Genomic DNA, 15,924 nt, shown 5'->3' with positions numbered 1-15,924 from the left:
TTAGTAAGACCTCAAGCAAACTCGGAACAGAGCGCAGTAACTGATGAGCATATTATCTACTTCCATATATTAGTATTGAACATCAATCATGTACGTACAAAATGTTGCATAGGCTATACAGATTAACTGTTATTTATCCATATAATTACTAATTACTGATTAATATTGTTTGATATTATATATATATATATATAACTGTGGTGATGTAAATCCAAAAGTAGTGTGAGAATTTTATACAATAATTATTGTAAGAAAAATATTATATAACTCATACAAATAGAAATTTATGAGAATTTAATTTTCAGCTAAATCAAACAAAATTCAAATCTCAAAGAGTAAATTAATTTAAAAATCAGATCGAGATGAAAATATCCTAGTCCAACTAATTGCACACTTCAAAACCTAAGCCAATTGTAAACCTGAAAGAAAACTCAAAAACCCCCCGGACAGAAAAGGAAAGAAGCCATGCAATTATAATATGATAAAAACTAGAACAATTCAAAATTTTCTAAATAAAATTTATTAGTAATTAAATAGATAATAATAAAGCTCAATCCCACTCGGCGGATGCATTTCAACCAATTTCAAGTAACAAGTGCGTAGACTGCCAGAGGATTTTGCTCTGGCCTACAACAAGGAATTGCCGAACCCAAGGGGAAAAAAAACTGTAACAGCTGGAAACATAAACATGACAAATGATCTACCCAATTTGGATCAGATGAACTATTTTATCTGGAGCCTAGAGTCACACTAGCTATGTAATTTACCAAGAGATCACTATGTCCGTCTCAAATTATTTTAATCGAACTTAACATGTGATCCATAAATCATACAATCTCAATATTGACTAAAATGATTCAATTCATTGTTGATTCTAAAGATCAAGATTTCAAGACATATCATAGAATTCATTAGGTACAATGACTAGAAGATGACTGCAATTTATAAACAATCATCTCTTACTGGACCAACAAACACAAAATCACCACAATGATCCTATAGGCCACAGAGTTCATCTTAACTTGATGCTAGTGACAATTGCAGCACACACAAGGAGCACTTGACCAAAAGACCTAGGTTGACTTTATAAATATACTTCAAAAGAGAAACTATTGATTAATGTGCTACAAGAAAAGACTTAAGGATCAGTAGCTCTTGACAACAGCTAAGCCAGCAGCTACAATGTGAAGTTACATTGCAACCACAAAAAACCTTGCTCACTAATACAGGCTACACAGCAGCAAAACTGAACTGCTAATTGTTCTAAAACATCCATGTTATTCACGTCTACAAAGCGCTCAGATATTTTGATTGCAAAACCACGTTATATCGCCATGAGCAACAGGGCTCAAATAGGTTCCGAAGATAATGAACTAGCACACTAATTTTAGAGACCACAAGTATGTTTCTGCACACATATTATTTCTTGCTTTCTTCATTCAACCAAACAAAAGAAAACACATACATTAATTATACTCTTCAATGTTATTCAACAAGGACACACCATTCCGTTCCAACCTAAAACATCTTACACTTGCCCAGTCCTTCAAGCACATAAGTTCATCAATTCTATAAATTTATTCTTCCAGCCTTGTCATCTAAGACTAAGCCCTACTTTGGTTGGGCATAACTCTGAAACAATTAAGAAATTAGGCCAATTCAAACATAACACCTATGAGCACCCATGACAAAAAGAGAACCGTTACTCTATCAAACTTAGCAATTCTCCTTAAGGCATGAAATTACAAAGTAGTGCTTACTAAAGCTAAGTTTGTGTAACAATGAGTAAGGATTATATCAAACCAAGCAATCCCAGTTTCACATTTCCATCCTACATAAGCTTATTATTTGTATGGTCCATATTCTTATTTTCAAAAAAATTGCCAAAGAACAGCATGAACATCCAAAATGAACAAAATTTATTGTCCACCATCCAAGACAGGTACAAAATTTCCAACCAGTCTAAGTTAACCTCTGAATGCTCGGATTATCTAATACATAATGCATAGTTATCATCCCATAAAACCTATTACCATCCAAAATATATTGAACACTTAGCTGCAAACCATAATAACAAACCATGAATAGTAGAAAAATTCACCAACTAAACAGATCATAAATGGAATTCGAACATGAGAAAACATAACTTCAAACCAAGCTCAAATATCCATAATATCAAAAATTTCAGCATATAAGAACGCAGAATTCCTCTACTATAGCTAAGATTTTGTCAAAAAGCATGAATTTGATAATAGATGGAGATAGAGCAAAACCCTTCAACGGTATGACTTCTGGAAGCGAGCGCGAGCTCCACGACCACCAAACTTCTTGGGCTCACAGCGGCGAGGATCGGCCACCAGGAGGGTACGATCGTAGCGAACAAGGATATCCCTAATCTCCTTCTTCGACTGCTCGTCAACGTACTTCTGGTAATAAGCGACCAAAGCCTTGGCAATACTCTGGCGGATGGCATAGATCTGAGAGGTCTTACCACCGCCTCGGACGCGGATCCGCATGTCGACACTGGCGAAGCGGGAGCGGCCAAGAAGGAGGATCGGTTCGAAGGCCTTGTACCGGAGGATCTCGGGCTTCACGAGCTCGATCGGGACTCCATTGACGCGGATCAGGCCACGGCCGCGCTTGCAGTAGGTCACGGCAACCGCCGTCTTCTTTGCGGCCGAAACACTGGACGGATTCTTTCGCCGAAGCCATGGATGCCGCCGGCGAGACCTCGATAGCGCGAGGTTTGGAGGCGGGGAGGCGATGAAACCCTAATCTCAGATTCCCGCGTATATATAGTGGGCTGGGATTTAAGGAGAGAACTGAAATCAACGGGTGTGATGAGGAGAAGAGATGAGATGGACGGTTAGATTGAGTTCTTAGGCTACTTTGCTAAACGGATCCGGTGTAAAATCCGTTAAGCTTATCGGATCTTGAAGCCCATCCCGTGAATCCATTAAGGGATGTTTAGTCCAAGAAACCGTAATCTATTCTACATGGTTTATTTAAATAAATATACTTCTTATATTTTTTTAAAAATATTGATTTTAATAAATCTATTATTAATTACAATATTATATATATATATATATTTTTAATTAATATTAATTGAGTCAAAACGTGCTAAGCTGATATGAGTGATTTCTTCTAAACTGATTTTTAAAAATCCATAAAATACACCTTGATCTTAAAACCAAACACAACCTAAAATAATATAGTATCAAATTTATTTTCTTTTTTTCAATAGACAATAGGCGATAAGAGCCCCTACTTAAGAGTTTGTCAAAATTAACGAGTGCGGAAATGCACTAGTTATAGTAGCTTATTAACTCTCTAAAAACTTATTAATTTGGCAAGTACTACATGAACCAATGAAAGTTTGCCATATATATGATGAGAAAATTTGTAGGAACCATACGGAGTTTTTCTAATATATAATCATGTAGAGAATCAATAGGATTCCTTATAGAATACCCTACATAGAACCCCTATTTGAATGGTAATATAAAACAGCATTTACCCACCTCCGGATGACAACTTGTAAACAATATTGCTATAATACTTTGAGTACAATGTTTTGACTTTGTGCTGACCAATCCACTAACATGTGATAAATCATTGCACTATATAGTAGTTGTTTGTATTGTCAAATCATATACAATTGCTCGGGAAGAAATTTTGTTTTGTTTTTTTTTTTTCATGCAAATAGTCCACAAATCATACTTATATCAATGATTTCTTCTAAATTAATTTTAAAAAATTCTTAAAATACACCTCAAATTTTAAAAACCAAATTCAACCTAAAATAACATATTATCAAATCATACTTAATTACTTTTTAGTAGTTGGTTTTTTTTTTTCTAAATAGGAGATAAGCAGCATCTATTTAAGAAAATTCAGAAACATACACATATGTAGAGTTAATAATTTAATAAATATGTACTTACATTTTTGCATGAATTGTAGATTCAATTTCAAATTGTCCAAGAAACTAATACTTCAGGTAAAAAATCCAATATCAATAGATAAAGAGGTCATTTGTGATTTTATGGAAAGAGTTTTCATGTATGTATCATAGAAATAATAATAATCACACTTAACTAATTAAAATTAAATAACAACCCTCCTAAATTTGCTGTCGGTCGGATGAGGATGCTCATGTGACATATCCATTTGCATTGCTATACCATGTTAATATACACATGTTGTTAAAATTTTAAATTTTTATTTACTTTTTATAATTAGGAGAAAATACCCGTATAACAGAAAAATTAATATTTTATTTTTTAAAACTTAAAATTGTGGATTGAATATTGTGACTAATTCAATTTATATAAAAAAAAGAACATACTTACATGGATAAGAAATACATAATAAATATTCTTGCATCTCAAAGCGTATGGCCACTGATTTTTTTTTTTTAAATTTATTTTGCCTTAAAATTATATATATTAATGATCAACATTTAAAAAATCAATTAAGTAAATCAATTGAATACCAGAGAAAAATTATTTGCTAACATAGCACTTGAGATGATCCACTGACATCTTTTCACATAATTTAAATAAATAAAATTTATTAATTATATTTGGTGTAAATATTAAAATAGTCCATCTATTTTATGTTATTCGCTATTTTACTCCTTTTAATATAAAATTCATCTTTTTGTCTCGTATTTATATATTTTTGTTTTTTTCTTAGTTCATTAGTTGAAAGAGAACCAAAAGTACAATTCTTTTAATTGGAGGGATTAAAATGATAGAAATATTTAAAACACAAGGGTATAAAAGATGAAAAATATAAAATAAAAGGACATTTTAATATTTTGACTATTATTATATTTTAAAAACTATTGTTTCATTTCACAGCATTCTCATTAAATAAAAGTATCTTTAAATACCACTAAAACCTGTTTTTGTCTCAATTTATCCTCACCAAACACCATATTTACATTAGACTTTCTCTTCTGTAACATTAACGGAGAGGGGTAAAATAGGAATGACACCGAAATCTATAGATCGGAAGCTACGGCCAAGATGAAGGCATCATAGCCCTCTGATGTGTCCCCTCTTCCTTCCAAACCTCCCCCTTTAAACCCTTCCCTCCAATTTAGGGCTTCAAGAACCTCTCCTGATCTCTGGATCGCTAAATTTTCTCCTCGCGATTATTGCTGGTGCGTTTCTTTCATCTTTTTTTGATTACTTTTCGTCATGTTGTTCGATTTGATCTTGTTTCTAATTTGATGATTTCTCCTTCTTTTTTTTTTTTTGAATTTAGATTTTACGACATTTTGATTCTGTTGGCATTGATGGTCGTTTAAGTTTTCTAAATCGAAAGTAGAATGTCGCCTGTGTTTTGGATTCGATGGTTGTATTTTCTATTGGTTATTGTTATGAAGACGAGCTTTGTTTTTTCTTCACTAGTTATGATGGAAAGGTGCGATTTTTGAATGTTTATTGCGATCTTTTATATGGTCTTTCTGCTTTAGTTGAAGGGTTGGGCGGAGAGAGGAGATGGCCGGGCTTTCAGGGTTCAGCACGGGAGCTGCCGGGAATCCGAACCCTAACAAGTCAGTTGAGGTATCGCGCTCATTGTTTAGGTGTTTTGTTAGCTGATTTCTTCATTAAATACATTTTCCCCCTCTGGTTTAACAAAGCGTACATCATTTATGTTTCTCTTGATATTTTCATACATAGTTACTAGTCATTGGCCTCGAATGTGGTGTTTTTGGTCTGTTCTTTATTTTATTCCTTAGTATGAAGTATTGCTTCAAAACACTTTCCTTTTTGCAAACTTATTTGTGTATTGTGCATATGGACATGACTGATAGGCTGCATTGCTACATTCTGGTCATGTAGCTAAGTTGCAGTTAGTCTAAGTGATTTGCATCCATGCATTTGGTGGATCTTGTTCAGTGAATCCTATGTTTATGATTTATATTGCATAGATTAATGTGGATATAACTGACGTGGTATTTGTTGCAAATTTAGTGTATTTGTTTTATAACCAATGCAGTAGATTGCACAAATTTATCAAGTTTATTTTTTTTGTTGCATAACCTATCTTAACCCACCATGCAGAAGGCACTGTTTTGTTAATTACTTATCTTGTTAAATTTTGCTGGTGATCAATCAATTCTTGGTAACAGGTGACACCTTCTCCAAATGATTCTGTCTCTAGCCTTAGTTTCAGCCCCAAGGGAAATTACCTGGTGGCAACTTCTTGGGATAATCAGGTATGTGTCAACATGCCCAACATTTTATTTGCTGTCAGATGATCTATATAAGTTTCACAAACAGAATTTTTATGTTGCTTATTGCTGGATGTATGATGAACTATAGGTCAGGTGCTGGGAGGTTATGGGAGGAAGCAGTCAGCCGAAGGCATCAATATCACATGATCAACCGGTAATGATGGTGGTGCTTAACTTTTGAATGGCAAAAGCACCAATCCTGGTTTCCTAGTGTTCATGCTTTTGTGTGACTACTGTTTGGCGTAGGTTTTGTGCTCAGCTTGGAAGGATGATGGGACAACTGTGTTTTCTGGAGGCTGTGATAAGCAGGTTAAAATGTGGCCTTTGATGTCTGGTGGCCAAGCAACAACTGTAGCAGCACATGATGCACCTATCAAGGAAGTAGCATGGATTGAACAAATGAATCTCCTTGTTACAGGGAGCTGGGATAAGACATTGAGGCATGAGCATAGTTACTAACTTTGTTTTCCCTAATTATACACTTTTCTTTTGCCCTTTGTTCTGCCTGTATGTGTTGTTTGATGATTTGGACAGCCACCCCAGTGTATCACAACATGACAGGAATTTATGGGACTTATTTGACAATTTATCTACATTGACTAGTTCTAAACAATTTGTACTGTCCTCGTCTTTTTTATTTGTCTATTTTTATCTGTTTAATATCTTTCTGTGCACCCAATATATATTTTTTTAATGTTATCTTATATATTTTGAATACCAGTGTGATAATATGTGTTAGTGACATCTCTTTAGGTATTGGGACACCAGACAAGCACAGCCAGTTCACACACAGCAACTCCCTGAACGCTGCTATGCACTCACAGTTCGATATCCTCTGATGGTTGTGGGGACTGCGGATCGGAATCTAATAGTTTTTAATTTGCAAAATCCTCAGGTGATTTGTCTGGCTACCATTTAAGATTGACACAGTTAAACTGCTTGATGAAATGTCTGCCAACTCTGCCCTATGATGCTAGCATTCTTTTATTTTAACTGTTACTAGAGTGGAGGAGAAAAGGGTTATCACCTCCATTCATTCTGTTCAAATCACCACTGGTGGCATGTTTTACTCCATTTTAGTTGATATTTCTGAGCCCAACATTCAGACATTCTTTTGGTCTAGCCACTAATCCTGCTAATTTTTTGTTCTCCTACACTATTCTTTGACATTGTTCAGCTAATTTTCCATGTTTCCTTTGCCGAATAGTGACCAGTGACTACCACATCATGTTGTATTCCACTAATCAAGTTTTTCTTCAAGCATCCTTTGTTCTGTTGTCATAATTTATCTTTATTCCTTTGCTTTCTTGTGTTGTTAAGTTGGAAAGCCTCCATGCCTTTCGGTGAGAGATTGACATTTTTATTAAAAAGAAAGCTTGAAAATTTGTTCAGACTTTTTTATCTTTCATCTCTGGAGACCTCTTTTTTCATTTTTTGCTTACCAATTTTAGCTATGTTTCTTTTCTGCTTTGTCTCCCCATAAAATCATCATCATTATTCATGGGTGGGCCTTGGGTAATGTTGTCTTCTGATGTTGGATTTTTTCCTGGACTCCAGACATCTGTCAACTATATATTTATCAAGAAAATCTTCTATAACTTTTTATGTATAGCTGCATAATCTTTGCCATACCAATATTGTTTTATTTGTTGTTTTTTTTTTAAAAAATTTTTCTGCTTTATTGTGTTATGCAGACTGAATTTAAGAGGGTTGTGTCACCTTTGAAGTATCAAACAAGATGTGTGGCTGCATTTCCTGATCAACAGGGCTTTTTGGTAATAATTTTACTTTAATTTAGTTTTCTGAAGGCATGAGTAGCTCTTATTTGCTTGCTAATGCTAGTAAAATAAGAGCTTTTATCATGCAATGACCTTTCGCTTCCATTTCTTTCATGCACAAATCAAGTTCCTGGCAACTTTAATTGTTATGCTTAATTGTAATTTGCAGATCATTAATTTTTTTTTGCTAGTTTACATCATCTACTAGTGTATATTTCTCTGTCAGTGTTCTTCGTTCTGATATTAAAACCATTGTCTATTTAATGATTTTTATGGTATTGCTCTAACTATTTGGTATTACCCAGTGGTGGCTCTTTCTTTGGTTTCACCCTATTCTGCTTATTGCAGGTTGTCCTTTACAGAAATTCACTCTCTATTTCCTAGTTAAATTGGTTTATTTATGATATCAATGAAGTTACATTTGTTTTATTTCTAGGTGGGATCTATAGAAGGAAGGGTCGGTGTACAGCATCTGGATGATGCTCAACAAAGTAAAAACTTCACATTTAAATGCCACCGAGAAGGCACTGAGATTTATTCTGTGAATTCACTGAATTTCCACCCAGTAAGATACAGAATTTTTCTTATCTTTTAAGTGGATGTTTCTTTAAATAAGTGACTAATTTATTGATTTATTTATTTATTCCATGGAAAACACAGTTATATTCTTATTAGTCAACATATTGCAACTTTTTTTTTTGCTTCACATTTGTTTGGCAATTCAATACAACTTGGTTGTCCTAAATGTGCTCCTGCTGATGCTCAAATGATGCCAGATGGACCCAGTGAGGTCAAACTCATATGATAAGCCTGAGTGGTCCCAAATTGCCAGCTTAATTCCTAAAACTCTTCTCAACTCTATATAAGTTAGTATGACATCTTGCCTGTCTCCTATAAAGTATGCAGGGTGGAAATCCTGATCCTGAATCACATCTGTATCTCAGTCCACATTAGCTGAATAATTTTCTTCTAATATTTTGATTTACATGGTTGTTTTTGTTATTTATTTTTGGGATCTCATATCTATCTGTTGCGGTAGGTACACCATACATTTGCCACTGCAGGATCTGATGGTGCTTTCAATTTTTGGGATAAGGACAGTAAACAAAGGCTGAAGGTCTGTTTCTCCTGTGTCATTATGCATTCAACTAATTTAAGCCTATGAATGTTTCTTTTGTTTTATCTGCATCAGAAGGATATTTTTTTGAGGTATCAAGGATCTTCTTGATACTGCATGTCTTTCAGGGTGATGGAAGTTCTGGTCTGTAATTGGCTGAAATAGTACGTCTTTAAAATTTTATCCAAGGTGTTCTACTTTTAGTCTAAAATGGAAATTCACTTGGTCATCAGCAGCCAATTAAAATGAAAAACAAAATTTTCATCGGAGTTTTTGCACTGTCCTAGTTTCATTGCATTAATCTAAGTTTTCATGCTAACTTAAAAATGCATTTCTGCCTCCAAAAGTCATATCTTGTCGCAGATAACCTGTCGTAGGTTTATGATGTGCTTATATAGTTATATTAAAGCAAGCAATTACTTTTTTTTTTTTCTGAACTTTTCATACTTTGCAGGCTATGTCCCGCTGCAGTTCTCCTATTCCTTGCAGTACTTTTAACCATGATGGCACAATTTTTGCATATGCGGTGGGCTACCTTAGTATTCTTAATCAGTTCATGCCCTCTGATCATTAAAGAACAGCTATAACATGTAAAAATATCAACTTTTACAGGTCTGCTATGACTGGAGCAAGGGTGCAGAGTTCCACAACCCAGCAACATCTAAGACACACATTTACCTCCACAATCCGCAGGTGAGTGACTTCAACTTCTTGGTTGCTTGTGATCCAAATTTAATTATATAGGCATGTTAATCGCACTGCCTTGGTTTGTCACAGCCAAAAATATTTTTTTAAGGTAGCTTGACAGTCCATTCAGATGGACCGTGCCTAACATAAAATAACCTAGAAATTCCTCATGGGTGTTCCTTGTATTCCATTCACACTAGATTGAATCCTCGGATACACTTAACATTTCGCACTTCATTTGTCTTTCAACAGGAATCAGAAGTCAAGCCAAAACCCCGGGTTGGCAATGGAGGGAGAAAGTGAAGTTTCGGATATCAAAAGTGTGAAGGGGTTGTATGGATATGTTACTTTTCATAATCTCCTGAAGCTTCAAAGAAAAAGGTTCTCAACACCCGTCGGCCATGAGTCATGATCCAGGCATTTTGTTCTCCAACTAGTTGATCCATTGTGATTGATTCCATCAATAGGAATGCTCATTTTCCTTTACAACAAATGCTAGGTTGATTCAGAGGCAGAAAGCTAATCTTTCATCATGCTTGTATCCATTGTTTCTTATACTATGTTTCATTCAGTTTTTTCATTAACTAGTAGTGTCTTGCTGATTCTGAAAAGTATTAATTCTGGGGTTCTTAGTAACCTTTCTAAGTGGAGCAAGAATATAGGGTTGAATCAGACCAGATACTTTGTTAGTGCCAGTTATCAATTACAATTTGGTTTTGTTTGATCATTACTCAACATGTCATTTCTGCTTGAACTTGCTGAGTATCTTATACTGCATCAGTTTCATTAATTTGTTTATTCATCTTCTTTATTTTCCTGATTCTGTGGTTTGTCTTTTTTTCACTGCACAGTGCTCAAAAAAAGGAAATAATCATTTTTCCAATGAATCTGCATTTCTCTTTAATTCTCACTATTAATTCCTGCATTCCATTTCAGGTGCATGAATTTTTCTTTTTCTTTTTCTTTTTTTAATTTAAAACTCAGTGGATTTTTTAATCATTTTTCTCATTTGGCGATGGTATATGCTTCAAATTTGTTAGTGTTCTTCCCGCCGAGGCTATGACTTGTTGAAATGGGCTTTGTTTTCCCGCGAGTTCTCAACCGTTTTTCAAATCCATCAACCGTTGTTTCATGGAACTCCAGCATTCGAGCAAACGTTGCTAAAGGCCTCTACCAAACAAGCCTTCTCCTTTTCCGCCAAATGATTCAGTCCGGTGCTCCGCCGGACCGGCTCACCTTCCCCTTCGTTCTCAAAGCCTGCGCAAGGATCTCTGATGTCCCAGCATCGCAATCCGTTCATGCGCACATCGTCAAGGACGGACTCTGTTCTGATGTCTTTGTTGCCACAGCTATGATGGATGCCTACTTCAAGTGTGGTCTTGCTAGTGATGCGGAGAAACTGTTTGATGGAATGACTGAAAGAGATGTCGCTGCATGGAATGTTATTATTGCTGGTTTATTTGAAGCAGGTTCGATTGATAGAGTCTTCAGCCATTTTCGGCAGATGAGGGTTGGTGGTATCTTGCCAGATTCACTGACAATGATTAGCCTGATGCAGTCATGCGCTCGCATGAGAAGCCTGTATTTAGTTAAAGCTTTTCATTGTTTGGGGATCTGCATTGGTGTTAGAGATGATGTTTCTGTATTGAATACATGGGTTGCAGCATATGCCAAGTGTGAGGACTTGACCTCGGCCGAGTTGGTGTTTGCTGAGATTACTGCAGAAGCAAGGTCGATCGTGTCGTGGAATTCTATGATGGCAGGTTATGCATATTTTGGTAGGTATGAACAAGCTATTCGTTTATTTTGTTCGATGAGTCTAAAGGGCATTAGACCTGATTTGAGCACAACCGTTAGCTTGCTTTCAGCATTCAACCACTCTGACGCGCTTTTTGAAGGCATGCAAGTTCATGGTCTTGTTGTCAAAGCAGGGTTTGAGTTGGATGTCTCTGTGATCAATACTCTCATATCATTGTATTCCAAATGTGGAGATGTTGAAGCTGCCAGATATTGTTTCGAGAACATGTCAGAGAGAACACATGTTTCATGGACTGCTCTGATTCATGGTTATGCGAGAAAAGGAGATATCGAGGAGACTCTGTCTCTGTTTGGTGCCATGGAAGCTGCTCGGGAGAAGCCGGATGCTGTCACTGTTGTTGCTTTTCTATCTGCTTGTAGTCAAACAGGTTCTCTTGAGCTTGGAAGATTGATGAATAGATATGCAATTGCAAATGGGGTTTTCGACAACATGGTGGTTCTTAATGCCTTGATAGACATGTATGCAAAATGCGGATGTGTCGGCAATGCTAGGAGACTCTTTGATAGCATGACTGATAAAACAGTTGTCTCTTGGACGACTATGATTGCCGGTCATGCCATGAATGGCGATGCTGAAGAAGCTTTGGATGTATTTTCTCGAATGTTGGAATCAAAGTTGAAGCCCAACCATGTGACTTTTCCTCGCTGTTCTTCAGGCATGCACTCATGGTGGTTTTCTGGAAAAGGGCTGGGATTATTTCAAGATGATGAGCAGGGCTTTACGGGATAAAGCCTAGATTAGAGCATTATGCATGCATGGTTGATCTCCTTGGTCGTCGAGGCAGAGTAAAGGAGGCACTTGAATTCATCTCAAGCATGCCTTTTGAACCCGACGCCGGGGTATGGGGTGCTCTGCTTGGTGCCTGCATTATGCACCATGAAACTGATATCGGTGAGTATGCAGCAAATCGGCTTTTTGAGTTGGATCCTCAAGCAGCAGTACCATATGTGTCAATTGCTAACATCTATGCCGAGAAGAAAAGGTGGGATGGCGTTGCGAAGATCAGAACGATGATGAAACGCAGCGGAGCTAGGAAATTTCCCGGCAAGAGTATTGTTCAAATTGATGGAAAAGGGCATTCTTTTACTGTTGAAGATAGGGATCATGCTGATGGTTTGCAGATATATGAAATACTGGATGGTTTGGCTTTGCAGCTAAAGGAACAAGACAATGTGACTGATGTAGAATGCAATTTAGGAATCTAAGCCATATATATATACAGTTGAAGAGTACAAATGGCATTTGAAGAGATTAATATGAGAAATATTATTTCTGCTGAATTCTGCAAATTTATTACTGATGAGAACAATGCCAAATTTACAGAGAAGAATAACTACAGTACAAAGTCCTCAAAACACATTAAAATAAAACCATACTGTAAACAATAAATATCCGCAAATCATAAGTAGACTATGAAGGTTCATGCATGAAATTGCGAAAATTTCTCTCTTTGTCATTCTCATCTGAATCAGAGCAGCCACTTTAATCAGAAGTAAAGTGAAAAGTTCCATGTAGAGCCATTTCTAAGTCTAGCTCTTGCTCTACCCATCTCTCGGCCGGGGCCACTGCCTTGAATCATTCTCACAACCTCTGACATTTTTGGCCGGTGTTCAGGTTCGCCTTGAGTGCAAAGTAGAGCAATTTGGATGAGGGACTCCATCTCTTCCTTCACATAGTTATTCTTTAGTTTAGGATCAACAATGTTGTCCAACGTTTTCTCCTTTAGTAGCTGTTCCACCTGAACACAAGACAATGTTCAGAAATAAGAAAACTAATGAAGTCTCATCTTCTAAAACCTCATGAATTTCATTAGCATCAGATTCACAAGGTAATCTAATCAGTTGGAAGTGCTGCAAAGTTGCTAGTCACATACTTAATAGCAATTGCACCAAACAAGGTGGCCCCCTGCAAGGGACAGGCATTAAACACCCTCCTATGACTCTTTTTTTGTTTTCATCGAGATGAGCGGCCTAGCCGCTAAGACAAAATAAGAGCGTGCACAAGCTTCAGCGGAACAAGTAAAAACGGAACCAACACACACTGGATGTTGAGATCACTTGCACACAACTACTACTCACACTCCCAGAAATATATCATCACCCATGATTCAAACTCTCACCACTAATAAAGAGTTCTAATGAAAACTCTGACTACTAATAGATCACTTAATTGTTGGTATCAATTTCTTTCTCTAACTATTATCAAGAATTTATTCAATGTTTATGACAATTTACACGGCATGATAGCAAATGAGGACTACGTAAGGGAACAAAAAGTAGATATACTTACCCGGTCTTTTAAAAAAATTACATCCTCATCAACTATAGTAAAAGACTGTAGTCCAGTGATGAGCTCCAAAAGTGTCATCCCATATCCATAAACATCACACTTCTCTGACAACTTTCCAGTAAGACAATAGTCTGGATCTATGAACCCAGAAGTACCACGGACACTTCCAATGATACCGTCGTCATCCTTGTAGCCCATCTGTCTGGCCAAGTAAAAATTTCCTAGAACAGCCTCAAACTCCTCATCCAAAAAAATATTAGATGAGTGGAGATCTCCATGTATGATCTTTGGATCACAACGTTCATGCAAGAAAGACAGTCCCCTTGCAGCACCTAGTGCAATCTGCATCCTGGTTGGCCAATTAAGTAGATGCTTGGATGCTGAAGAGTGTATAAGAATTGACTAATTAACAAAATGGTGACATGCATCATCTCATAAGTACATAATGCAGAAGAATGAGAAGTACCTCTCAAGCAAGTTTTAAGGTTTCCATTTGCCATAAAAGGATATACAAAAATTCTCTCCTTTGATGTCATGCAAAATCCAATAACACGGAGAATATTTCGGTGGAAACATATATAGTTAATCAAATCACCCACTGCCTGAAATTCTTCCTGCCCATGTGACCTGTCTTCATACAATCTCTTTACTGCCACCAGAGAATTATCAGCAAGTTTCCCTCTGTAAACCTTTCCAAATGCATTTACATCCACAATGTTCGTTTCTCTAAAATTATCAGTAGCAACTTGTAGCTCTTGCAGGGTGAATCTTTTAAACAAGCCCAAGTGAACTTTTGAATCCTCTTTAACTGCCCAAGAAAGATTCACATTGCTATTATATAACCATTTTGACAATATCATTCATGACATGAATGTCAACCACAAACCATGCTGTCTATGACGATGCCTACATCTAGATAGAATAGCACGAACAATGGTGAGCACAGCATCAACTCCTTGAGTGATCCTGTTGGAAAAATTCAATAGCCAAAAGATTCACTCACCATAAACAATGTTCTAATTAATGTTTAACCAATCCCAACAGACATACATAACAAGGTAAAAAAAAAAAAAATCTTGCTCTTCCGGTAATTAACAAATACTCACATCTTGGAATAAGACAGCAAAATAAGATTTTGAGCAGGTCAGCCCGATTGAGAGACCTGTATATCACAACCAATTGTGAACTTGAAGAAGAAAAACGACACTGAATTTCATAAAGATCTGTGGCATAATCAACAATAGACCAAGATCAAACACAGAGAAATGTAGGAAAGAACTTGTCTTTCTTGCTAAAACAACTGTATAGAGTAAATTCAGGGTGGAACAGCAGGACATAACAGGAAACCAAGCAACCCTCCCAACTTGCAATCCAGAAAAAAAAAAAAAATGTTCAGAAGCATGATACAAGTCAAAAGCATGTCAAAACTCCCCATGTGGCTTTCTTTGATAGAAGAATTTTTCATAAATTATGTTTTATTATAGGAGATGTTTAGAATTTTTGTCCACACTAACTGGTTGTCATTACTACGTTGTTGGCTTCTTTTATTAATTAACATATAATCACATCTAAAAATCCAAACAGCAAACAATTATTCTGAGCTCACCACAAACAGTGTTTTAATTTAATGTTTAATGTTTAGCCAATCCTAATGCATAGCAAGGTAAAAACTCTTGCTTTTCTATTAAATAACAAACAAAAAACTATGTTGACATCGAGCATGCAAATCTACAGATGCAGAAGCAGTTGTATAAAACCTCAAACTTGAAGAAGAAAAAGAGGCTGATATTTATAAAGGCCTACATCATTATCATCAAAATACCAACATCAAACACCAAGACAGACATAAAAGCAGCAAAGAACTGGAATTACCTGTTAGCATGAATCCTAGATGCTAGATATTGGATTGGAACACCAGAGCAAACAACACAAATCCTTCTCTTTTATATATATATATATATATACAGAGGTTCACAGAAAT

General features: G+C 36.1%; 4 protein-coding genes across 6 annotated transcripts; 2 read left to right on the top strand and 2 right to left on the bottom strand.

Moving 5' to 3' along the window:
- Window positions 1-2,085: 2,085 nt before the first annotated feature.
- LOC120281833 (40S ribosomal protein S16-like) lies at window positions 2,086-2,778 on the bottom strand. Its single transcript, XM_039288526.1, is given in 2 exon segments — window positions 2,086-2,672; window positions 2,674-2,778. Coding segments are annotated over 2 exon segments (435 nt in total). The 5' UTR covers window positions 2,713-2,778; the 3' UTR covers window positions 2,086-2,276.
- Window positions 2,779-5,037: 2,259 nt separating this feature from the next.
- LOC120282678 (protein RAE1-like) lies at window positions 5,038-10,572 on the top strand. Of its 2 annotated transcripts, none has more exons than XM_039289517.1 (12): window positions 5,038-5,173; window positions 5,489-5,579; window positions 6,149-6,235; window positions 6,342-6,407; window positions 6,500-6,693; window positions 7,007-7,148; window positions 7,948-8,028; window positions 8,468-8,596; window positions 9,071-9,148; window positions 9,603-9,674; window positions 9,761-9,841; window positions 10,088-10,572. In XM_039289517.1, exons 2-12 carry the CDS (start codon window positions 5,514-5,516, stop codon window positions 10,136-10,138), a joined length of 1,047 nt encoding a protein of 348 aa, XP_039145451.1. In that variant the 5' UTR covers window positions 5,038-5,173; window positions 5,489-5,513; the 3' UTR covers window positions 10,139-10,572. The 2 variants fall into 2 exon arrangements, with proteins under 2 accessions (XP_039145451.1, XP_039145452.1); XM_039289518.1 differs by having other exon boundaries at window positions 5,044-5,173; window positions 5,495-5,579.
- Window positions 10,573-10,682: 110 nt separating this feature from the next.
- On the top strand, window positions 10,683-12,885 carry LOC120282551 (pentatricopeptide repeat-containing protein At4g19191, mitochondrial-like). The gene is given in 4 exon segments (XM_039289382.1): window positions 10,683-10,771; window positions 10,876-12,290; window positions 12,292-12,369; window positions 12,371-12,885. Coding segments are annotated over 3 exon segments (1,950 nt in total). The 5' UTR covers window positions 10,683-10,771; window positions 10,876-10,907; the 3' UTR covers window positions 12,860-12,885.
- Window positions 12,886-12,942: 57 nt separating this feature from the next.
- LOC120282552 (somatic embryogenesis receptor kinase 1-like) lies at window positions 12,943-15,924 on the bottom strand. Of its 2 annotated transcripts, none has more exons than XM_039289385.1 (6): window positions 15,816-15,924; window positions 15,050-15,105; window positions 14,854-14,909; window positions 14,410-14,751; window positions 13,944-14,323; window positions 12,943-13,392 (listed from the first exon to the last, which is right to left on the bottom strand). In XM_039289385.1, coding segments are annotated over exons 2-6 (1,032 nt in total). In that variant the 5' UTR covers window positions 15,052-15,105; window positions 15,816-15,924; the 3' UTR covers window positions 12,943-13,140. The 2 variants fall into 2 exon arrangements, with proteins under 2 accessions (XP_039145319.1, XP_039145318.1); XM_039289384.1 differs by having other exon boundaries at window positions 12,944-13,392; window positions 14,830-14,909.

The sequence above is a fragment of the Dioscorea cayenensis genome, chromosome 18 (assembly GCF_009730915.1).
Source record: "Dioscorea cayenensis subsp. rotundata cultivar TDr96_F1 chromosome 18, TDr96_F1_v2_PseudoChromosome.rev07_lg8_w22 25.fasta, whole genome shotgun sequence".
NCBI classification, from domain to species: domain Eukaryota; kingdom Viridiplantae; phylum Streptophyta; class Magnoliopsida; order Dioscoreales; family Dioscoreaceae; genus Dioscorea; species Dioscorea cayenensis.
This window is presented reverse-complemented; position numbering and strand designations above follow the sequence as displayed.